General features: G+C 41.3%; 1 protein-coding gene across 11 annotated transcripts in view; it reads left to right on the forward strand.

Annotated features, from left to right (window-relative positions):
- The window catches only part of AFG2A (AAA ATPase AFG2A), a 281,537-nt gene that overhangs the window by 139,131 nt on the left and 118,124 nt on the right, over positions 1 to 24,282 (forward strand). The window contains exon 15 of one of the 11 annotated variants that reach the window (XM_084855982.1): positions 160 to 5,597. The exons of the other annotated variants lie outside the window; for them this stretch is intronic. Within the exon in view, the coding sequence (XP_084712108.1) occupies positions 160 to 249 (90 nt within the window). The 3' untranslated portion in view covers positions 250 to 5,597. Of the gene's footprint in view, positions 1 to 159; positions 5,598 to 24,282 lie in introns of those variants that run through there. 11 annotated transcript variants of the gene reach the window in all.

The following is a 24,282-nucleotide window of genomic DNA, read 5'->3' on the forward strand; positions in this document are numbered from 1 at the left end:
TAGGTTTTCATTTTTCTTTACATATCATTGTTTAAATTCTGCTGTTTTGACACGTTCTGTCCTAGAGCACTACCTGTTTACAATTCAGTACTTCCATTAGCTTAAGGCCCAACTAAGCCGATCCTGTTCAGTGTTAGTAAATGCCTTGCTTTTTGACAGATGTTGCAGAAAGACCCTGATGGATGTGACAACTTCAGCCTTAACGTGGTAGTGATGAGCGAGGATATATACCTTGTCAGCTGTTGGTAGAACCAGAGTTCATATTACTTTCGGTAGAGCAAGATGTTTATTGCTTTACACTCCTTTATGTATGCAGGGTTTTGTTTTTTTAAAAAAAAATGGAAATGAAGGCAAGAGGAAATAGTTCTACAATTCTCCATCCACTTTGAACAATTCATTTAATTTTAGCCGATCATGACCAATGGTCTGAGGATTTGTTGTTGTTGTTCAGTCATTAAGTCGTGTCCAACTCTTCATGACTCCATGGACCATAGCACGCCAGGCCTTCCTATCCTCCGCTGTCTCCCGGAGCATGCTCAAATTCATATTCATTGCATCGGTGATGCTGTCAGTCTGAGGATATCAGAAATTATTATCTTTAAGCACTTATTTGTGGTAAATCTGAATGAAATGCATTGATGCATATAGAGTTGTCAGAGACTTCAAAGGTAATCTAGACTAAACCCCTGCCAGTGCAGAAAATCTGCTGCTACAGCATTCCTGATAGGTGGCCATCTACCATCTCCTTAACAACCTTCCATGAAGGAAAGTCCTCCACCTTCTCAGGCAGTTTGTTCCACCATCAAACAACTTGTATCATCAGTTACCAACTTGTACCAAACTTTCATTTGTCCTTTAGATTCTTTTGAACCTCTTAGTTCAGATCCTATCCTCTGCAGCAACAGAAAACAAATTATGGATGGGCATAAAATGGGGACTCTGTCACATTTGTATGCCACTTTTCTATCAAGTTACTAAGGGTAGTATAGATGAAATCATCCTTTTTTCACAAAAGTCCTGCCAGAGATAAATTAGGCTGAGGGGTAGTGACTAGCCCACAGTCTTCCAGTGAGCTTCTTAGCTGAGCATGGATCACAGCACATAGTTAAGGCATAGAGATTCTTCACACAGAACATTAACTATGGAATTCACTACCACAAGATGTAGCGTTGGCCACCAGTTTGGCTGGCTTTAAAAGAGGATTAGACAAATTCATGGAGGATAAGGCTATCAAGGGTACTAGTCATGATGGCTATGTGCTACCTCCACTATCATGCCTATATATACCAGTTGCTGAGGAACACAGCTAGGAGGTTGCTGTTGCACTCATGTCTTCTTTGTGGGCTTCTCAGTGGCAGTTGGAAGGCCGCTGTGTGAACAGAATGGTGGAGTAGGTCAACCCTTGGTCTGATACAGCATGGCTCTTCTTATGTTCTTAACCAAGGGCTCTTGGGCCAAGTCAGTGTTATGTACCCACTGTTTTCACATTGGCTTTCATCGAGAGCTTCAGATACAGATAAGAGCCATAGGTGACACTAGAGGGCGAGGCAATGGGGTGGCTAGTGCACCCTGACAAATATCTTGCCTCCTGCCCCATCTTCATTGTTGGACGCCTGTGGTTACTTGAAGAAATGTACTTTTCATATATAAATTATAACTGAATCATAAATTTGAAATTAAAAAGGCTACATGCTTATTTACAAATTAATTCCATCAAAATTGATAAGACTGACTTTAAACAAAGATATTTTATGATGTGAGCATTAATGTGAAATATACTGTTATTTCTCTTTTGGAAATCTAAGATGTTGGGCACAGCTTGCCCTCCCTGAAATTCTCTTTTCCCCTTCTGTGAAGCCCCACCTCCATTTTTGCTGGTGCCATCAGTGATAAGACTATGAAGTATATTTATTCGTACATACAATGGATGAGGAATAAAAAATAAAAATAGCAACATATCCAAAGGGGAGTGTGGGGAGAAACCTGCTGTGGAGAGCAGATGAGGGAAGGGGATGGCATTCAGTTCGCTAAGCATTGTTTATGGGGTAGTGAATGTTGCATCTGCACTGGTGTAAGTCTTACTGTGTAGACTTCATGGCCTGCACTAATCCTGTGCTCACTGCTACTTTCGTGGTGTTAGTGAGCTGGGACAGATGGGACCACTGTAGGATGGAGCTTGTTTAACTTCATTTTTAAAGTTCTTGGGGCTAGTGCCATGTGATTGTTTCTTTAAAGAGTGCCCAGACGATGTTATGACTTCTCCTCTGTTGACAGCACTTTCTGATGTTTTGTGACATTTTAATTAAGTAAGAACGAAAACTTCTAATGCTGGTTTATATTTAGATCATTTTGTACTATTTTGCATGTGTTGCTTGTATTTCCCAAGAACTATTCCCCATATGTGTTTTTTTATCTATTGACATAAGACTAAACAAAGTTGTAAACAGTAATTGTTAAAACTCTTTCAATGTTTGCTTTTAAAATTAAACATTAGGAAGTTCTCTTCATTGTATTTCATAACTGAGCTTTACAATACTGAAAGTAGTGCATTTGACCCTAAAGAAAAACCTTCAACTTAAATAATATGGGAGTTATCCTGCAGTGTAGAAATGTTGCTAATCCCGCAACTACCCTTTTGACTCTCACTTCTGCGGACTGCAGTCATTAATGATTACAAATCTTTATTTGGTGCCATCTTAATGGCTGCATTCAGATAATTGTCAAAGTCATAGTTTGAAAGTTTGTGAATGAGCCACAATGACTCTTGAGCATGCATGCTCCCTCCTGAACCTCTCTCTTTCGTTCAGGTGCAAAAGGAAGAGATTAGAAGCTCCCACTTCTAATTTTCAGTAAACTGTAGTTTGCCTTCAAACCAAGATCCCAAACCATTGAACAAACTATGGTTTGGGAACATGGTTTGAAGGCAAACCATAGATTACCACATTTGGATCCAACTGCAGGCCCCAATAATGTATCTGCATTCAGAATTGTGCCAGTTTAATAGCCTGGAGGCTGAGTAGCAGTGGTTAATCCTGGTGGGCTACATAGAAGACATATTGAACATCTTACTGTCATCTCACTAAGGGTCCACCAATTGTATACAGCTCTACCTGGTAAGCTCTTCTATCCCGATGTCGGACAAGGAACAAGATCCCAGACACGAGGGTATCAAAATGGTACTAGGGGTTCTGCAAGCTGGGCTTGCTAAAGACCTGAGCATTAGCACTCTCAAATGACAAGGTGCAGCTTTGGGCAGCATTCTAGGCTGTAAAGAGAAAGAGTCAGTCACTTCCCACCTGCATGTGAAGAGTACATCATCGATCAGTCCTCCTGTGGTTCATACATTTCTGTTGTAGAACCTCAGTTGGGTTCTCACTGCCATTATGGGTCCCCTAGTCGAACCCATGGCCACTTGCTCACTAAAAATCCTCACACTGAAAACTGTTTTAGTAGTTGTTACTTCAGTCCATCCTCAAGTGTGTGTCTTCCAGTCAGTTAAAGTAGTTCTTAGGAATGATCCGTCCTTATCCCAAACATAGACACACTTTTTCACAGATCCCAGGAAATATCCTTATCCTCCTGACTGAACCTAGCTCACTCCAAAAGTGGAGTTGGCACAAGTTGCTACAGACATTTGTTCATTTGTTCGTTCGTTCGTTCGTTCGTTCGTTCATTACATTTCTTTACCGCCCAATAGCCAGGAAGCTGCCTTATACTGAGTCAGACTCTTGGTCTATCCAGCCCAGTATCATCGATTCTGACTGGCAGCGGCTCTCTAGGATTTCAGGCAGGATTCTTTCTTAGCCCTACCTGGAGATGCCAGGGATTGAACCTGGGGCCTCCTGCATGCAAAGCACATGCTCTACCCATGCAAAGCTGTCTGGGCAGTTTATAAAGATTTAAAGCCTTAAAAATACAATATTGTACATAATATAAAAACCATTAACATACAAACATATAAACTGACAACACCCTCACCCCCTTAACCAACTGTAACAGTCAACAATAAGAAATCCCTGGCCGATTAAAAACCTTATATGTTGTGAAATACCTGAATGCAGAGGAAGATCTTAACCTAGCTCTGAAAAGATAACAATATTGGGGCCAGACCGGCCTCATTGGGGAGATCATTCAGAGTTCTATGGTTCTATCTATATAGGACAATGGATTCCAGTAAATTGGAATCCCTATACATTTCATTTTGAGGCAGATGGTTAAATACCAGTATATCCAAATACATCATCTCCAGATGGATCAAGGAATATATTGTCCTGGCATATGAGAGTTTGGGCAAGCCATTGCTGGGGGGTATCACTGCCCATTCAACTAGGGAGCTACAGCCTCTGCTATCCTTTAAGGTAGTTTTCCCATCACAGATACCTGCAAGATAGCCATATGGGCTTTGGTCTATGCCTTTAAAAAACATGAACAGATTCCTTGTCCTCAGGAGCTGCTGCCTTCAGCAGGAAGCTTCTGATTGAGGGCCTCTATCTGATCACCCTGATCTTTAGGAAGCCCGCCCTAGAGATATGCTGCTTTGTTATATTCTGAAGTTGTTCACTACCCTCTGGGAACTTGGGGGGAAAACAGACATTTCCCTACCATGAATTTTTGTTCTCTGAGTCTCCTGGAGGGGGTTATGCCCACCACTTTTTCCAAGACCAGTGAGTTACAGGGCTGGGTAGATGGATCTTTCTGGTGTTGAATCTCTTGGTTTGAATTTAATCACTCTTAATACATTCTGTTTAAATGGTTGAAAGTTTCAGCACCAGTTGTCACAATAGTTTGATAGTTAGAGTTAGAAGGGCTGCCTCTGCTCCACCAGTCTGGTCTGGGAGGGCATGGTGGCCCCTCCCACTGGAGAAGCAAAGAAGTTGAACCCTGCCTATCTGCTCCAGGGGGAGAGGTGATCCCAAAGTTGTTCAGTGCCTTGGAGCGCCACAGAACAAAAATTCACAGTACTAAAATTTCTGTTTTCCCTGAGTTTAGAACAAGCCAGTTTTGTGTTACATCTAAAGTAAAATCAGGAGCGTTCACTCTGCTCCCCTCTCTTGTGAAGTAGGAGAAAAGTGGAGGGGACTTGTGTGAGCCATGGCAGTGGCTCACTCCCAGTCATCTAAACTATGGTTAAGGTGATGATCTGAACTGGGCCATTTAGTGCCATGTATTGTGATGCTTTGTATGGACAGATTTCCTCTTGCACCGTCTACTCTCATCTTGGTTGCTGTCAAGGGCTCCTTGGAGGCCTCTCTCAGTCTAATCCAGTAGCCAAGTCCAGACGCAGACAAAGGGATTCTTTTCAAAGCTTTATTCCTCTTTTACAACTTAAAAACTCTACTGTTAGCAACTAGATATGAGCAGCAGAGTACCTATGCCCTAAGTTGGAACAGTTGGTCCCCGTTTGAAAGGGAATCACTGGCAGACCCCTGAACTTAAGGGCTAGGGAGAGTCCCTCCCCTTTTCCCTTGGATCCTCTGGGCGCAACCGTTGTTTGTGCGCCAACTGGGCACTATGCCTCCTTTCCTCACCCTCCATTTGGCGCCGCTCTCTGCGTCGGCGTCGCACGTCCATCAAGTCTGCTTCCCGCGCTCTGTCACTCCCAGGACTGCTATCTAAGCTAGGAATGCTGGTGGAAGGAATCTCCGTCAGCTGTTGGCCCTGGGAAAGAGGAGCGCGCTCCTCTCCCAGGAGCGACTCCTCTTCCTCAGAATCAGAACTACTCTGGGATTCTATGGGCTCAGTGTCCACCCTGACAGTTGCTTTGAGATGGCTCTAATCAAACCTCAGTCCTAGTTACCAGTCCCAGAAACCTCTCCAGTGCTGAATCTGGTCACATTTTTGCACAGCTCCAGTGGTATGTTCAGTGATGATATTTCATCTCTGATGATGATGTGTGGCCTTTACATGCTTATCTTCAGTGGCAGCATGCTGTATTGATTTGTTTCACTGCACCATTTTTCATGATATTTCTCTGATAGGGCATTCCTGGACAAGCTCCAGCCATTCTGGCTACAATACTGGGATGTAGGATTATCCAGTTAGTGGCAGTTTTCCATGTGTACTTCTTGGAACATTTGGTTTAGGGAATAGACTAATTAGTACGTAAACAGTATGTAGCAAAGATCTCAAATTAGAGCCATTTGGTCCAGCTTCAGTGAACAACAAAATGTGATGCATGTTATTTTCTGTCCTAAGACCAAAAAAGGCGTTTCAAAATCTCTTATGAAATGGCCCACACCAGACACACTGAACAGTCAGAATACGCAAGAACAACCATGTGGAAAAGTGTATAGTGCCAGATTTAAAAGACTGAGCTTGATCCTTTAAGTAGAGTTGACTTAGAAGGTATCTGTAATCTCAATTATTTTAACGAAAATAAATTGTCCAAAAGAGGTCCAGAACAATATGTTAGGCCTATTAAAGGCTTCTGTTCCTACATATGTGGGAGCTCATACTCATTTTAGATTTTATATTAAATTTCTAATTTCCCCGCTCATATTTTTTTATTAAAAAAGCAAAGATAGTTGTGTTGGGACATAAGAAAATTTCCAAAATCCATATTTTGGCTCTTAATCAGGCAAGATGTTCATCAGGCCTAAAGTTGGAACTGGTGAGTAACACCCAGATTTTATATTTTAAAAAATGGGGGATCAGTCATTGGTGGTTTTTTGTTTCTCTGACCCAGTTGCCCCTGGAAGATATCTAGGTGCACTCCAAAACCATCTCATCACTGATAGAGCCTGATGTGATCTGCAGCCTCCTCCCACATTCTGTCTTAAGAGTATAACTAGATGCAGACTCCATGGCTTGATCATCAGCCACTATTTTCTCCTCCACCCCACCCCTTTTTGCTTTATTTGTCATCTCGCCTGATGAGTTCTGGAGAACTCAAAAACCTGAACACTGTTTTGTGACCTTTAGCTGGCCTAATAAAGGTATTGCTCAAATATTTGGGATATTTTATAGACATAGTTAGCCCTTCAAGTGTGTGTGTATAAATTATTTTGTGTTACTTTTCCTGAGCCCTCAAAAAATGGAGATGGAAGGTCAGACTTTTCCTGAAACACACTGAATGCTTGACATTTTAAGGAAGGCAAAAGGACATTTTAAAGAAGGGTTAAGGTTCTCTTCCACCAGCATTCAGTAGAGCCTGCCAGGGAAGGAGAGGTGTGACATCTTCTCATTGGTGATTATCAGGATGCATACAGCGATGTACAGCTGCTTCACGTATTAGTTGCATGGAAGGGCAAAGAGTGTTGGAAGGGGCCGTGGGCTTGTACCCTTAGCTCCACTCCCAACATCATGCAACTTCCCCAGCCATGCCCCCACCATGGGTATCTGAGGTAAGAAAGCCTTCATGGGTTTACCTCTATGCATGGAGCCTTCCCCAGATCCTGGAACTCTGATTGCACAGGTCTAAACACAAAGGCTTCCTTGCCTCCAACATCCATGCTAACTTGTGAGTTTAAATTCTGGCAAGACAGAGGCACTGTGTGTAGGTGGGTCACGGGTCTGGGAAATAGGTCAGTTGCCTGTCCAGGATGGGGTTGCACTCCCTCTGAAGGAACAAGTGCTCCTAGATCCATCTTTGTCACCAGAGGCTTCAGTGGCTAGAAGTGCTTTTTACCACCTTCAGCTGCTTTGCTAGCTACCGCTGTTCATGGGTAGTGCTATGGTGACTCAGGCATTGGGAACCTTAAGATTGGATTATGTGGGGCTATCCTTGGGCCTGGTCCAGAAGCTGCAGCTGGTGCAGAATGCAGCTGTGAGGCTACTGACAGGGCCTCTGACAGGGTTACCCATCTTCTAATAGAATGGCATAAAGTTCTAAACAACTTGCAACCAGGTTACCTTAGGGATCACCTCACCCCTTATCTGCCTGGTCCTTACGGTTCTCAGAAGGAGCACTTCTGACAGTGCTGCAAGCTCTTGAGGTTTGCCTCAGGAGTACCTGTTACAAAACCTTTAGTGTTGCAGCACCTGCCCGCTGAAACACGTTCCCTATTGACATTAAATAGGCATCTTCAGTTTTTATCTTTAGATGTCAGCTCAAGACTCACCTCTTCATGCAGCCTTTCCCTGAGGGGTCACCCAGCCAGCATGGATATAGTTTATTTCTGACTAGTGATAATTATATTTCTATACTGCCCCATAGCTAAAGCTCTCTGGGCGGTTTACAGAAGATAAAACGTTAAAATACAATATTTGTTGTCGTTCAGTCGTGTCCGACTCTTCATGGACCATAGCACGCCAGGCCTTCCTGTCCTGCGCTCTCTCCCGGAGTGTGCTCAAGTTCATATTCATTGCATCGGTGATGCTATCTAGCCATCTCATCCTCTGTCGTCCCCTTCTCCTTTTGCCTTCAGTCTTTCCCAGCATCAGGGTCTTTTCCAGAGAGTTTTCTCTTCACATTAGGTGGCCAAAATATTTGAGCTTCAGCTTCAGTATCTGTCCTTCCAATGAGCACTCAGGGTTGATTGCCTTTAGGATGGACTGATTTGACCTCCTACAGTCCAGGGGACTCGTAAGAGTCTTCTCCAGCACCACAGTTCGAAAGCATCAATTCTTCGGCGCTCAGCCTTCCTTATAGTCCAGCTCTCACAGCCATACATTACTACTGGGAAAACCATAGCTTTGATTAGACGGACCTTTGTCAGCAAGGTGATGTCTCTGCTTCTTACTATGCTGTCTAGGTTTGCCATAGCTTTCCTCCCAAGGATCAAGCGTCTTTTAATTTCATGGCTACAGTCACCGTCTGCGGTGATCTTGGAGTCCAAGAAAATAAAATCTGTCACGGCTTCCATTTCTTCCCCTTCCATATGCCAGGAAGTGATGGGGCCAGATGCCATGATCTTCGTTTTTTTAATGTTGAGTTTCAAACCAGCTTTTGCACTCTCCTCTTTCACCCTCAACAAGAGGCTCTTTAGATCCTCTTCGCTTTCTGCCATTAGGGTGGTTACGTCTGCATATCGGAGGTTGTTGATAATTCTCCCGACAATCTTAATTCTGACCTGTGATTCATCCAACCCGGCGTTTCTCATGATATACTCTGCATATAAGTTAAATAAGCAGGGCGACAATATGCAGCCTTGTCGTACTCCTTTCCCAATTTTGAACCAATCGGTTGTTCCATGTCTGGTTCTTACTGTTCTTCTTGACCCTCGTACAGGTTTCTCAGGAGACAGGTCAGGTGGTCTGGTACTCGCATCACTTTAAGAATTTGCCACAGTTTGTTGTGATCCACACAATCAAAGGCTTTAGCGTAGTCAATGAAGCAGAAATCGACGTTTTTCTGGAATTCTCTCGCTTTCTCCATGATCCAGCGAACGTTGGCGATTCGCTCTCTGGTTCCTCTGCCTCTTCGGAACCCAGCTTGTACTTCCGGTAGTTCTCGGTTCGCATACTGCTGAAGCCTAGCTTGTAGGATTTTGAGCATCACCTTGCTGGCATGTGAAATGAGCGCAATTGTGCGGTAGTTTGAACACTCTTTGGCGTTGCCCTTCTTTGGAATTAGAATGTAAACTGACCTTTTCCAGTCTTGTGGCCACTGTTGAGTGTTCCAGATTTGTTGGCATATTGAGTGCAGCACTTTAACAGCATCATCTTTTAGGATTTTAAATAGCTCAGCTGGAATGCTGTCATCTCCGCTAGCTTTGCTTCCTAGTCATGCTTCCTAAGGCCCACTTGACTTCACTCTCAAGGATGTCCGGCTCAAGTTCAGTGACCGCACTATCATGGCTATCGGGGACATTAAGATCTTTCCTGTATAGTTCTTCTGTGTATTCTTTCCACCTCTTCTTAATCTCATCTGCTTCTGTTAGGTCCCTGCCTTCTTTGTCCTTTATCATGCCCGTCTTTGCACAAAACGTTCCCTTGAGATCTCCAATTTTCTTGAAGAGATCTCTAGTCTTTCCCATTCTGTTGTTTTCCTCAATTTCTTTACATTGTTCATTTAAGAAGGCCTTCTTGTCTCTCCTTGCTATTCTCTGGAACTCTGCATTCAGTTGGATATACCTTCCCCTTTCTCCCTTGCTTTTCGCTTCCCTTCTTTCTTCAGCTACTTGTAAAGCCTCATCAGACAGCCACTTGGCTTTCTTGCATTTCTTTTTCTTGGGGATGGATTTCATTGCTGCCTCCTGAACAATGTTACGGACCTCCGTCTATAGTTCCTCAGGCACTCTGTCTATCAGGTCTAGTCCCTTAAATCTATTCCTCACCTCCACTGTATATTCATAAGGGATACGATTTAGGTCATACCTGTATGGTTTAGTGGTTTTCCCTATGTTCTTCAATTTAAGCTGAAATTTTGCAACAAGAAGCTCATGATCTGAGCCACAGTCAGCTCCAGGTGTTGTTTTTACTGACTGTATAGAGCTTCTCCATCTTGGATTGCAAAGGACGTAATCAATCTGATTTCGATATTGACCATCTGGTGATGTCCATGTGTAGAGTCGTCTCTTGTGCTGTTGGAAAAGAGTGTTTGCTATGATCAGCGTGTTCTCTTGGCAAAACTCTACTAGCTTTTGTCCTGCTTCATTTTGTACACCCAGGCCATGCCTGCCTGTTATCCCGGTGATTTCTTGATTTCCTACTTTAGCATTCCAATCCCCTATGATGAAGAGGACATATTTTTTTGGTGTTAGTTCTAGAAAGTGTTGTAGGTCTTCATAGAACCGATCAACCTCAGCTTCTTCGGCCTCAGTGGTTGGGGCATAGACTTGAATTACTGTGATGTTGAATGGTTTGCCTTGGATTCGTACTGAGATCATTCTATTGTTTTTAAGATTGTACCCCAGTACTGCTTTTCCCACCCTTTTGTTGACTATGAGTGCTACTCCATTTCTTCTAAGGGATTCTTGCCCACAGTAGTAGATATGATGGTCACCTGAATTAAATTCGCCCATGCCTGTCCATTTTAGTTCGCTGATGCCCAAGATGTCGATGTTCAATCTTGCCATCTCATGTTTGACCACCTCCAGCTTACCTTGATTCATTGATCTGACATTCCAGGTTCCTAAACAATATTGTTCTTTACACAGGATCGGATTTTCTTTTCACCACCAGACACATCCACAGCTGAGTGTCCTTTCGGCTTTGGCCCAGCCACTTCACTCTTTCTGGCGCTACTTGGAAATACCCTCTGCTCTTCCCCAGTAGTATATTGGACACCTTCCGACCTGAGGGGCTCATCTTCCGGCGTCATATCTTTTAGCCTTGTGATACGTTCCATGGGGCTTCTTGGCTAGAATACTGGAGTGGGTTGCCATTTCCTTCTCCAGTGGACCACATTTTGTCAGAACTCTCTGTCATGACCTGTCTGTCTTGGGTGGCCCTGCACGGCATAGCTTATGGCTTCACTGAGTTATGCAAGCCCCTTTGCCACAACAAGGCAGTGATCCATGAAGGGGAAAATACAATATACAATATTTAAAAGCCATTTACATAAAAGCACACAGAGAATATATGAACTTGAGCACACTCCGGGAGAGAGCGGAATACAGCCTGGCGTGCTGTTGTCCATGGGGTCACGAAGAGTCGGACACGACTTAACGACTGAACAACAACACAGAGAATATACACAAACAACATGTAACTAAAAAAACTTTGAACAGTCAGTCATAACTAAAGACACATCCAGGATCGATTAAATTCATTATGTACTGCCAGATGCCTGGGAAAAGAGATAGGTCTTAACCTGGCACTGAAAAGATAACAATGTTGACGCCAGGCGGATTTCATTGGGGAGCTTGTTCCACAGATGGGGGGCGATCACTGAGAAGGTCCTCTCCCTTGTTGCTGCCTTCTGAGCTTCCCTTGGAGGAGGACCTTGAAGGAGGACCTTAGATGCGGAATGTAGTGTACAGGTAGGTTCATCTCAGGAGAGGCATACCATCAGTTATTGTGGTCCCAAGCCACATAGGGCTTTATAGGTTAAGACCAGTACCTTAAATTGAGCCTGGAAGCATAAAGGCAACCAGTGCAAGCAGGCCAGAGTCAGTGTTATATGTGCGGACAGTTATCAATCTGGCCACTGCATTTTGCACAAGCTGCAGCTTCCAAACCACCTTCAAAGGCAGCCCCACATAGAGTGCATTGCAGTAATCTAGCTTGGAGGTTACCAGAGCATGGACAACTGAAGCCAGGTTATCCCTGTCCAGATAGGGGCATAGGTGGGCCACCAACTGAAGTTGGTAGAAGGCACTCGGTGCCACTGTGGACACCTGAGCCCCAAGTGACAAAGATGGTTCCAGGAGGACCCCCAAGCTACAGACTCGCTCCTTCAAGGGGAGTGCAGCCCCATCCAGAACAAGTTGGACACCCTCCATCCAGCCAGCAGAGCCACCCACCAACAGCGTCTCAGTCTTGTCTGGATTGAGCTTCAGTTCATTAGCCCTCATCCTGTCCATTACTGCAGCCAGGCACTGATTCAGCACATCCACAGCCTCACCTGAAGAAGATGAAAAGGAGAAATAGAGCTGTGTGTCATCAGCATACTGATGACAGTGCACTCCAAAACTCTGGGTGACCGCACTCAACGGTTTCATGTAGATGTTGAACAGCATGGGGGACAAAACTGACCCCTGTGGATCCCCATATTGGAGAATCCATGGGTCCGAGCAATGTTCCCCAAGCATCACCTTGTGGAGCCAACCCTCCAAGTAGGAGTGAAACCACTGCAATACAGTGCCTTCCACTCCCAGCTCAGAGAGCCACCCCAGAAGGATACCATGGTCGATGGTATTGAAAGCCACTGAGGGATCAAGGAGAATCAACAGGGTCACCCCCCCGTCTTTCTCCCGACATAGGTCATCATATAGGGTCACCAAGGCTGTTTCTGTGCCAGGTTTGGCACAGTAAGATGAATTCAGTAAACTAAGTAAGATGAATTCATCAAGTTCTACTTTGGTGTGTACTACTAGGCCATCCGTTACTAATTAAAATTCCCAGTTCTTGTTAATTTTTGAGCAGTTGACAGAAGAAGTGAACAAACGCCACGGAACATTAGTAAGGGTTTGAAAGGCATATACAAGCCAGCAGTGGGGCATAAATGTTCCTGCATCTCGGATTTGGGTTCATAATCCTGTTTATCTGCATGAGATATTAAGAAGAAGCCCAGATATGTAAAAATCTGTTTCTTGCACCGACTTAGCTATTTAGGTTTGTTCAGTGAGTTCTGTATTTCATATAGAGTTCTAACTATATATTTTCTGTGACTGCCGTGTGATTTTGGTTCATCCTCAGCCTTCTGATTTTGCAAAATATAAAGTATTATAGCTGTTGGTAGATGTGTTATGTTTTATGAGGTAGTATTCCAGGTGTCATTCTGTATCAGGAGCTGGGATCTGTAGGAACTGTATGACTTCTGTTATCACAGATTTTGCTGGTGATTGCAGTTAGCCAGATGGCCCTCATATGCTCCCCAGATTTGTTTTTTAAATGATTTGTTTACTCAGATTATGTAAATCTTTGTTCTTATTGTTCTTGCATTGTAACTCTCCCCTGAGCATTTGAGATAGGGTGGGATAAAAACTGAAATAATATCACTGTCTTTTCTCTTACCCTGCTTTCTGTATCCAGTCAGGAATTGATCATGTATCTCTGCTGTGCTGTGCCATTTAATAGGCTGTTCCTAGGCCCTGTGTTGTGAATAAAGTTTTCACAGTGCATTGCACAGTGGCTAAGAAGCCAGTTCCTGTTGTCCAGTAGCTTCAGGGATCATCATGAATATAGAAGCCGCCTTGGGCATTTTTCTTTCACTTTAAAATCTTGATCTAAAAAATGAAGCATTTCTTCAGCAGAGCAAACCACTTGGGACAGCATGTTACAGCTTGTTGGAATAAAACTTGCCCACCAGTGTAAAATGAGAACATTAATATTTCATGTGGGAACATGACTTGTCTTTAAACTGACAAGATCTTTGCAATTTAAAAACAACCTAGAACTCCAACAAGCCCCAGCAAAATTCTATTTTTAATAACCTCTGCTTGCTAAAAAATACTGTTTGCTAAAAAATGCTCTGAAAAAAGGCAATCTGTTTCTTTTACTTACTACTTGGATGATATATCAGGAAATTAAGATAATTAACCATACCTAAGGGAAGAATATCTTAATTTGCTATTTCCACCTAGATTATCCTTGTATTCATTGTTCATTATTTATTCAATTTGAATTGACTGAATTCTACTTACCTTCATAAAATAGTTTAATCTTGGCCTTTTCATTCCTTTTGTCCAATTTCCATGACTTTTACTTTATTTTACTTCAGAGACTTGAAAGAACAGGTACACTTTTAATTGTTTTCCTTGTTTGAGCAGATTGGTTTGAATTTATTTTGTATTTCTCTCTTCATTACTTCCTTGCTCTTCCATACATTAGGTTGGATGCAAAGAACAATGAGTGGTGGGTGTTCCACTTGCAACACAAGACTTTCCCCTTCTTCTTGCTATGGCCCCCTATACCCCACAAGAAAAGCCAATCCTGAAGATCAGGGACCCTCTGAAATAATGTGGGCTATGCTGCAGGGGATTACAGGTGGAGGAGAAATTGGTAAAATTGCAGACCCCGCTCTTGTGAAAGAAGAAATGCTTTTCTTCTTTTGCTAGATTGCTTTGGATCAAAGCCACTTGCAACAGCCTTTCAAGCACCTGTTCTTAGAATTCTTTAGAATTATACATGTTAGGAAAGCTGCAAACAAAATGTTAAAAGGATGACATCATGGTCAAATAGCAGAGCCAAGGAAGCTTATAAATAAGTAAGAACACTTCCTTTAAAAAGTAGAAGTCTTGCTCAAACACACACACACACACACACACATGTGTGCACACACACATACCTCTGGCAAACAACTATAAATCTATAATGAGAAAAGCTAAATAGAGCTCACTGCTGAAGTTATAACAATTAAGAATAAGGAAAGCAGCCAGAGAGGCAATGGGGTCAAGAGAGGGCTAAGATATCAGGAAAGACAGAAATTGAAGAAAATCTGTAGATGTTGGAGGGATATTCACATCTGAGCGTATTTTTTTCTGGTAGTGCATCATAGAAACTGCCATAGAGAAGTAGGCAAGGATAAAGTTTTAGAAATACCTGGCCAATTAAAAAGTAACAAGCCTCCAGGATCATATGGTATTCACCCAAGACTTCTATAGGAAGTTATGAAAGACATATAAATAGCTAAAAAGGAATGTCTCTCTGATTACTAGATAATCAAAACAAACCATAGAGAATGGTTATCACCATCCAGTAATTCAATTTGTGTATTCTTCTGCTGTTATAAATTTAATTTAGTATCACATAGGGGAGAAAGGCAATTTAGCTACCCCAGTGTATATGCAAAGATTCTTAACAAATTGTTGTATATTATTGCTTATATCAATAGCTTATACTTCCTGTCTTACATTTTCAGATAGGAAGAACAGCATTGTCTCAATAGCTACACCAAATGAACACCATTGTCTCAGTAGCTACTGATTCATCTTTATGTTCTCTCACAGGTTTTTTTAATAGCACAGAATCTTATTCATTAGCTTTGTATACTATATTTTTCTTATCCATTCTTGAATTGACAGGATCACATACTGTTTCCAGTATTTTGCCGAGAGTACATGGCAATTGATAAATTCCAAACAGGTGGATCATGTTCTCTGTTCATTATTTTTAAGATAGCCTAACAAGAGTATTCTCAGTTCAAAGAAAATCTGTAACTGATAACATCTTTTATGGTATCTCTCTCTCTGAAACATTGTGTATGTTCATATTAGCTTTAGAAAAAGGCATCAGTAAGCACCACCAAATTTTCAGTAAACATTACGCTGAAAATTTATAAAATCAACAGAAATGACATTATGTGCTGTCAGCCATTGTGATAGCACATAATGTCATTTGTGTTGATTTTATAATTTTTCAGTGTGATGAATAGACTGCAGATCTTTTTCTTCTTCTTAGCATTTTACAATAGGCAGTACTAAAGTGCTTTTCTAGAATGTCCATGGCTTTAATAATATTACCTTGAGCATGTGTTACTACCTATGTTTGCAATAGTTTGTCTGCCTTGTGGGAGCAATATGAAGACAGATCTACAAAATAAACTTTTGAACAACATACCCAAATGAAATTAGAATACTTCAGATATCTGGCCATATTTAATTAGTCTTCCATGGTGTGTGCTTCTTGATTTTACTGAAAATTTATGTAGGTTTTCTGTGGAATCATGGAAAACTGTACATCATCAAATACATAGATACCAGAAAAACCAGTGCTTAAGTTATATACTTAAGTCTTCTCCCAAAAAGCTTTTCTTTATAAAATGTCATACACAGACAAACACCATTGTTATGAAACGGCTTTTCAAAGACCTTCCCCTGCTACTGCCCATTTTATTTTAAGAGCTTTCTCCATTCCCCACACCCCAGCAGCTACTTGCAATACCAGACATATCTGATCTCTACTCCCCTTCATCCTCAATTACAGCTCTTGCTGTGTTAGTTTTAATTGAGTATTCTATTTTTTCCAGGCTGAATTAGTTTTGTTTTGCTTTTGTTCTAGGAAAAGAAAAGTCTTTTCTCTTTTTTTATTATTTGAATTTTAAGTTCGCATTTTTCTCATCTTTAATCTTGCAATATATGTTGATTATTTGACATCAGACATGTGAAAGGCTTATCGTAAACTCATCTGGTTATCTATATAAGTAAGCATCATTGGTTATATATTCTTCTGTCCATACATTTTAAAAATCTCTAAGAGATTCCTTTTACTCAAGTATCTTACAGTAATTAGCCTAGCTTCCCTATGTTATCAAGCTAGTTGGCTGACGCTGGGAAGACAGTTGTTCTTCTCTGCTCAACCTTTTCTTGTACAAACAGTGACTCTAAGCAGTATAATTCAGTCAAGTGTGGATGAGTTTTCACAATGATAGCAAAAATCCAGTGTCTTCCTGACCCCTGGGGGTGTGAGCATTCTGTCTTCAGCTATTGTTTTTAGAGGGCTTTGTAAATGTTTGGAAAAGCATGTGTTTATCCTCTAGAGCAGGGGTAGGCAGAAAGTATATCTCCAGATGTTTTGGACTTCAACTCCTAGTATTCCTGACCATTTGCCATGCTGGAGATCTGCTTTCTGCCTACCCCTGCTCTATAGCAGTTTTCCTCAACCTGATGCCCTCAGCTGTGTTATCCAATGGCCATGCAAGCTGAGGATAATGGGAGTTGTAGTCTCACACATCTGGAGGGCACCAGATTGGGAAAGACTGCTCTAAACATCTCTTTCCATGAACTTAAGCCAGAGGATGGCACTGAGCTTTTGACAAAGATCTAAGCAGCTGAATCATTTTATAATGGAGAGGGTTAGGGTTCAATTAATGATGAAGCTACCAGCTTTCCCTAAAATATAGCAGGTTTTTTTAATTGGACTATATGCTGAAGAGAGTTTTGTTAACATTTATCTGAAAAATTGGGCTTTGAATGAGATTTTATTTGTGCTCAGAAGATATCTATAGGCAGGACCCTAAGAGCTTCTTTAGACATAGCCAGTGCAGTGTCTGACTCCTTTCCTTTTTCTTTGAACAGCAGACTTCCCATGCCACATCACAAACTGTATGTGACAGTCTTGTCAGTTTCAAAAAGTAATTTACTATGGGAAGCTGCTGCACAAAAAATACAAGCCCATTTTCCTCTTGGGATTCAAAAGTAGTTGTATGGTTCCTAGGATGATGCCCTAGGATATCTATCTACCTCTGTACTATATCATTGTGCTTGTAGATCTGTCGCCCTCCAGATATTGCTGTACTACAACTCCCATCAGCCACAGCCAGTGGTCAACCACAGGTTCCCTACTCCTGCTATAGATTCTATTATGTAGAATCTGCTCCGTTTGGCTTATATAAGTGGCCTAATGTCCCTGGTGACAGGCACAGTACTGTATGATACTGGAAGATGTGTAGTTTTAGGTCCACAAATAGAGATAAATAAAAACATAAGAAGAACCAAGCTGGATCAGACCAAGGGTCCATCTAGTCCAGCATTCCGTTCACATAGTGGCCAACCAGCTGTCAACCAGGAACCCACAAGCAGGACACAAACATACTGGTGAACATAAAGGAACAGATATGACACTGGAGTTAGTTACAAGGCCTGGTTCCTTAGTCTGAGTCTCAGGTGATCAGAGGATAGTCTGAACAAGAAACTGGAATCAATGGACAAATCTGACATCTTGTTTTATAGGGTTAGAACGGTTATGTGTTGGGAGGGTTTTCCCTCAGAACAACGCAAATATTTCCCATTTGGTTTTATAGCAATTATTCAGTATTTGCTATTTGATACTTTTGAAATGCATGATTATTTAAATTTCATCTTGTAATTGTTAGTGAATCATCTTGAAGCGTCACTATGTACTATGTATATTCACTATGTACTATATTTTACTATGTAAACTCTTCTGATGTTGTGAACCACTTTGAGCATGGTTTACCAAATAAACTGGTGGTGATGATGAACTTGTCCACTCTTGTAACTGAAGATGTCAAAACTATGAAATAGCCTGTCACAATAAACCATAAAGTGCTCCACAATTGTATTTTTTCTTTAAGGAACTAATACAGAAATTATATGCTGAACATGGGTGGAAGGGGTGGGGGGATAGTCTTTGATAGGCTCAGGTTCTATGTTATGTTATCTAGAGGCCTTGTGAGAGCTTAGGCTGCAATCCTATACACACTTACCTGGGCGTAAATGTCGTTGAACTCTCTGGGGCTTACTCCTTTTTTTTTTTAATTGTTTGTTTTTTTAAGGGGAGAAACAACATAGACACACAATACACATCATTACAACAACACACACAGGGATACACTAAAATACATCTAAGATTATAAGGTATCTACCTTCGGCTCCCCTTACACAACAAATGCTTATTATTGTTCTCTGCTTCTTATCTTCGTCGTGTATCATATATTTGAGTTCACAGACATTATCTCATTTCTCTCCTAATTTTTAACAAAGAAAAAAGAGAGTTGACCATCTCAAAGATCAGAATCCACATACATAGATATTATTTTTCTCTATTTCTTGTACAAATTCTAAAAAAGGTTTCCATTCTGACAAATTTAATTATTAATCCTTCTTTAATTATAATAGTAAATTTTGCCATCTCTGCCAGCTCCATCATTTTCTTGATCCGCTCATTCAGTTGGTATTGTTTCATTCTTCCACTTTTGTGCATACAATAACCTTGCAGCCATTATCATATAGAGAAAGATGGTTCCCCCCTTCTCTTTTATGTGTTTGTCTGTTAGTCCCAGTAAAAAAGTCTCTGGCTTTAATTCTATAGTAGTCTTTAATATTATTTGAATAGAGACTGTATTGGTTTCCAAAATGTTTTAGCTTTTTTACAAGTCCACCATAGATGATAAAACGTTCCATCTTGGTCTTCGCATTTCCAGCATTTTCCAGAAACACCCTTATACATTTTAGATAGTTTACACAGTGACATGTACCATTTATACATCATCTTACAGAAATTCTCTTTAAGATTTGTACCTAAGGTAAATTTTAGATCTTTTCCCCACATAGCTTCCCATTCTTCCATTAATATATTATGACCAACATTTTGTGCCCATTTTATTATACAGTCTTTTACTTGTTTATCCTCTGTCTCGTACCTGAACAATAATTTATACAGTTTAGCAATAACATGTTCATCATTTGTACGCAACGCTGATTCAAACTCAGACTCTATTTATTCAAATCTTCCATTTTTCTTATCTATTTTGAACCTTTCCTTAATTAGCAAATATCAAAACCATTGACAGACATGACCTTCTTTCAATAAATTTTCTCTGGGGCTTACTCCTGAGTAAACATGTATTGGATTGCACTGTAAGAGCACAATCCTATGCATGTTTAGACAGAAAAAGTCCTACAACTCCCAGCATTCCCCTTGTAGCATGGCTGTCTGGGGAATGCTGGCAATTGTAGGACTTTTTCTGTCTAAACATGCAAAGGATTGTGCCTTTAGTCTCTCAGTTTAGCACACTGGAAGCGGGGAAGTGGTAAGAATGAGCCAGTTCATTGTGTGTGAACTGGGTCTCAGTGGTATAAAAAACAGGAGATGTTGGAAGAACAGAAAAATTAAAAAATAGGCCAAATATAGCCATGAGATCTGCAGTTTAGACCCAGTCCCAAAATTGGTATTGTAGACTGAGAACACAATCCTATGCATGTTTATACAGGAAAATGCTGGCAATTGTAGGACTATTTTCTGTCTAAATATGCACAGCATTGTGCCTTTAGTCTCTCAATTTAAGATGTCACTTTCAGAATAATTTCTAATTGGGAATTTGTCTTTACAGATGGATTTTTAGGGAAGGAAACTCTACTATGTTCTTGGTCTACTTGATATCAACCTAGAAAAACCGTTTTTAATGCTCTGTTCTTTTTAATATGTGAACGATCTTGCAACCATTTGTAAAGGGCCAAATTACAGCCATGCTTGTAGATCTAACCTTAGTCACAGCCTCTTCTGTGCTCATTCTTTTTTAGATAACCTTCTCTTTCTATGTGTTACTTATTTATATGCCTAATGCAGATGCTGGAGCCAGCTTAAAGAAACTCTGGGAATTTCTATAGGTTGGTGATTAAGTGGAAGGAAGTTTATGGGAGGGGCTTCCTCACCCTCTCTTCCCCCTGCACTGCCCAAAAGCCTCTCTGGAGGGTTAGGAGACCCTCCTGAACAGTGTGAAAGGCTGCAGTCTAAAGGGGAGAATTGGCCAAAATTAGGCATAGGCAGTCTTGCAAAGCTCCACGTCTGCAAGATGCCTCTACCCAGTTCAGGCCAGTTCCCTGCTTACACTGTAACTCCTCACGTCACAACCCACACTGTTCAGGAGAGTCCTCTGACCACTCAGAGAAGCTTTACTTTTTCCGAGTCACACAGACTTGCGGACTGTTTTTTTACTTTCTGGGTAGGAGTTGCGCAAATGCACACTTGCACAAGTATGTGCTTGCGCTAATGTGCATGAGCGCAGGTGTGCATTAGCTCTAATGCACATTTGCAAACAACATTTTCATCAACAAAATCTGATTCCATCAATGAGCGGACGATGGAACAAAAGATGCCTGACAATATGCGAAACACAGACATAACAGATTTAACAAAATCCGTATATCCCTGTCTTTTACTCACCATTTTCAGGATCCAGCACAATAATATGTAATAAAAAACAGTAGCAAATGCCTTTGTTTTTTATTTGAACACCCACTGTTTTACTTTTAAATGAAAAAATATATTAACTTGTCTCCTCAGCCATTGCCATTTGGGCATTTCACTCAATTTGGGTTAATTTGCATATGAGCCTTCCTTTGAAATAATCCATCCTGTCTCAGATCAAATGTCATAATTGCTCAGTTCTTTACATAAGAAATATGGGGTTTGATGGCAAGTACAATAAGAATGCGAGAGCAAGTATAAATGTACCTTACCTTATTTTTAAATTTGATTGTGAATTAAGTCTTTTTTGTTGTGTATTCTGCTGTAGTCCCCAACACCAATGGTAATACGACCCTGATTCTGCCATTATGGTTTTGCCACCCTGTTGCCTTTGGATGTATTGGAATATTCTTTTCCTGTCAATTTGTTGGTTGCAAATTCAGTTTCCCATTATATTTTCCAGCAGATGTTACTATTGCTGTTTGTTTATTTTTAGCTGGGGATTGTGAACCTTTCTCTCAGTGGGAGGCTTCCTATCTTCACTGCCCTTTACAGAGGGTTGTAAATACAAGTAGTTTATAATAGCCTGCCCTTGCTTCTCTTCCCCACCCCACTCCACTCCCGCCACTTGGGTCCAAAAGGCACAGGAATGCCATCAAATGTTACAATTTACTTTGGACTTTATAATGAAGACCTCGCATGTTCCACCATTTTTTGAGGCACAGTTTCATCCAGGGTTTTAATAGTTTTGCTTATCATTAATAGAGTTGGTAGTTATCAGAACTGGCATTATAGTTCCAGACTGAGGCTGTCATTCTAAATTACTGAAATTCAATGGACCTGCTTGTAATGGCCAGCAGAGTTAGAACTGCTGTCTTATTTTAAGCAATTTATTTTTTTAAAACTTTTGTTATATTCAATTACCTTTAAAAAGCAATATTAAAAGTTAGCATTTAATTACATTTATTGGTTTTATTACAGTTACCACTATAAATAGAGTGCATACTGCTAGGGCTTTTCCATACAATCATTTTTTCTGTGGTGAAAACAGTGGCTAGGATCCAAATGGCCATGTGTGAAACACTGTGCATGCACTGCAGTTTTTCTCCCTCCCCTGCCCTCCCTTTCCACTCCAGCCACTCATGCTGCCTGAAAAGCAACTCCTAAAGGCTTGGGAATTCTCTGGAGCAGGATTCGGTATGCAACAAGGGGATGCAACCAGAACTGAAAATCCATCTCCAAACTGTACAGTTGGAAGCACTTTCCACTCATGCATGGGGGAGGTGCTAGATCTTTGCCAATAACCTTCAAATCAAAGTAAGCTCTTTAAAACATGTTTAATTTAAAATAAATTATATGTTTACCCAGCCGGTGAGGGGGGGGAGTAGTGTTTAGTAGCCCGTTCTTCTGCGTTGTATTATCTGGAGGCCTTTTCATTTTTGAAATTAGGATGTCACTTTCAGAATAATTTCTAACATCACGACAAAATGGCATGCTTCTAAGGTAGATGAAACATTACTCAAGCAGTGGATTCTTTTTATCTTTCATTAATAAGAATTAAACCCCTTAAAGCAGAAAAGCAAGCTCTAATGCCAGGAAAAGTTTATAGGATCATGCATGGATAAATTTAGGAATGAGAATCTTTCCCCAGTTCCTTATTTATTTTCACCTTGCATAATTTATCACTCTAATGCACAAGATTTTAAGGAAAGGACATGAAAAATGAAAAGAGAATCTAGGCACAAAAGGCATGGTACTTTTGTGTTGTTAAGTTTAGAAGGATATCTGAATAATGTCAGCTGTCATGGGATCCCTTCTTATCAATGTGAATGAAGGTATTATTAGCCCGCCTCTATTAATCAAAGGGAGGAAATTTGGCCAGTGGGGGAGGAAGGGAAAGGCTGGAGGTAGCCCTCAAACCCTTTATTCTGACTGTTAAACATACACAGGAAAGATGCAGATCTGGATAGAAAAATGATACAACAAAGTAGTCTATTCACTATAGTGTAATCTAGCCGATAGCCTGCAACCTGAGGGAGAAATGCAGAAACATACTGCCACTTTTTTTCCATGATCATTAGAGTAGGGGTGGGGAAAGCTGGTAATCTAGCTAAAATATTAGGAGGGCTCTTATCTAGATACCTTGCAAGTAGAATTGTTACTGAAAAAGTGACATACCTGTAAGAACAGGATTTTTTTTTTTTACAATACAGAATGCTAAAGATTACAGCTCCTATTTTTTTTAGTTAGAAAATATAATTAGGCTTCTCTACATGGATAGCAGAAACCTGCCATTTTGTATTAATAACAATAGCAGTGCAGGTTCTTGTCAGGGTGGACACTGAGCCCATAGAACCTCAGAGCAGTTCTGATTCTGAGGAGGAACAGCCGTCTCTGGGAGAGATTCCTCCTGCCGGCTTTCCAGACATAGATAGCGGTCCTGGGAATGAAAGAGCGCGGGAGGAAGGCTGGCTGGATGCTCGACGCAGAAGCAAAGAGCAACGAGCTATGGAGGGTGCGGAAAGGAGGCGTAGCGCCCGTTTGGCGCGCAAGCAATGGTTGCGTCCAGAGGACCCAAGGGAAAAGGGGAGGGACTCTCCCTAGCCCATAAGTTCAAGGTCTGCAAGTGATTCTCGTTCAAACGGGGACCAACTGTTTCCAACCTGGGGCATAGCTTACTCTGCTGTTCATAGCTTAGTCACTGGTGATAGAGTTATTAAGTTGTAAAAAGGAATAAAGCCTGGAAAAGAATCCTTTGTCTGTGTCTGGAGTTGGCTACTGGAGTAGACTGAAAGAGGCCGGCTAGGGCCCCCTGACAGTTCTATGGGAGAACAGCCATAATCTGAAAAGGGTAGAGTGGAGATTTCTCTCTTCCTCTGTCCCATCTCCCAATTCCTTCCATTCTTAGAATCTGCTGAGATACTAGTTTAAATGTTATCATTGTGAGTTTGTCTAGTTCAGTGATCTTCACAATTTTTCAAGCAGGAGTCACTTTGGCTCCAGGCACCAACACTAAGACCTCTTGGGGGCCTTTCCCAGGGCATGAGGGACTTCTCCTCTCTCACACCCTCCTCCCGTCAAACATCC

Source organism: Heloderma suspectum, chromosome 5, assembly GCF_057233095.1.
Source record: "Heloderma suspectum isolate Gila_16-S chromosome 5, 16-S_ref, whole genome shotgun sequence".
Classification (NCBI taxonomy): domain Eukaryota; kingdom Metazoa; phylum Chordata; class Lepidosauria; order Squamata; family Helodermatidae; genus Heloderma; species Heloderma suspectum.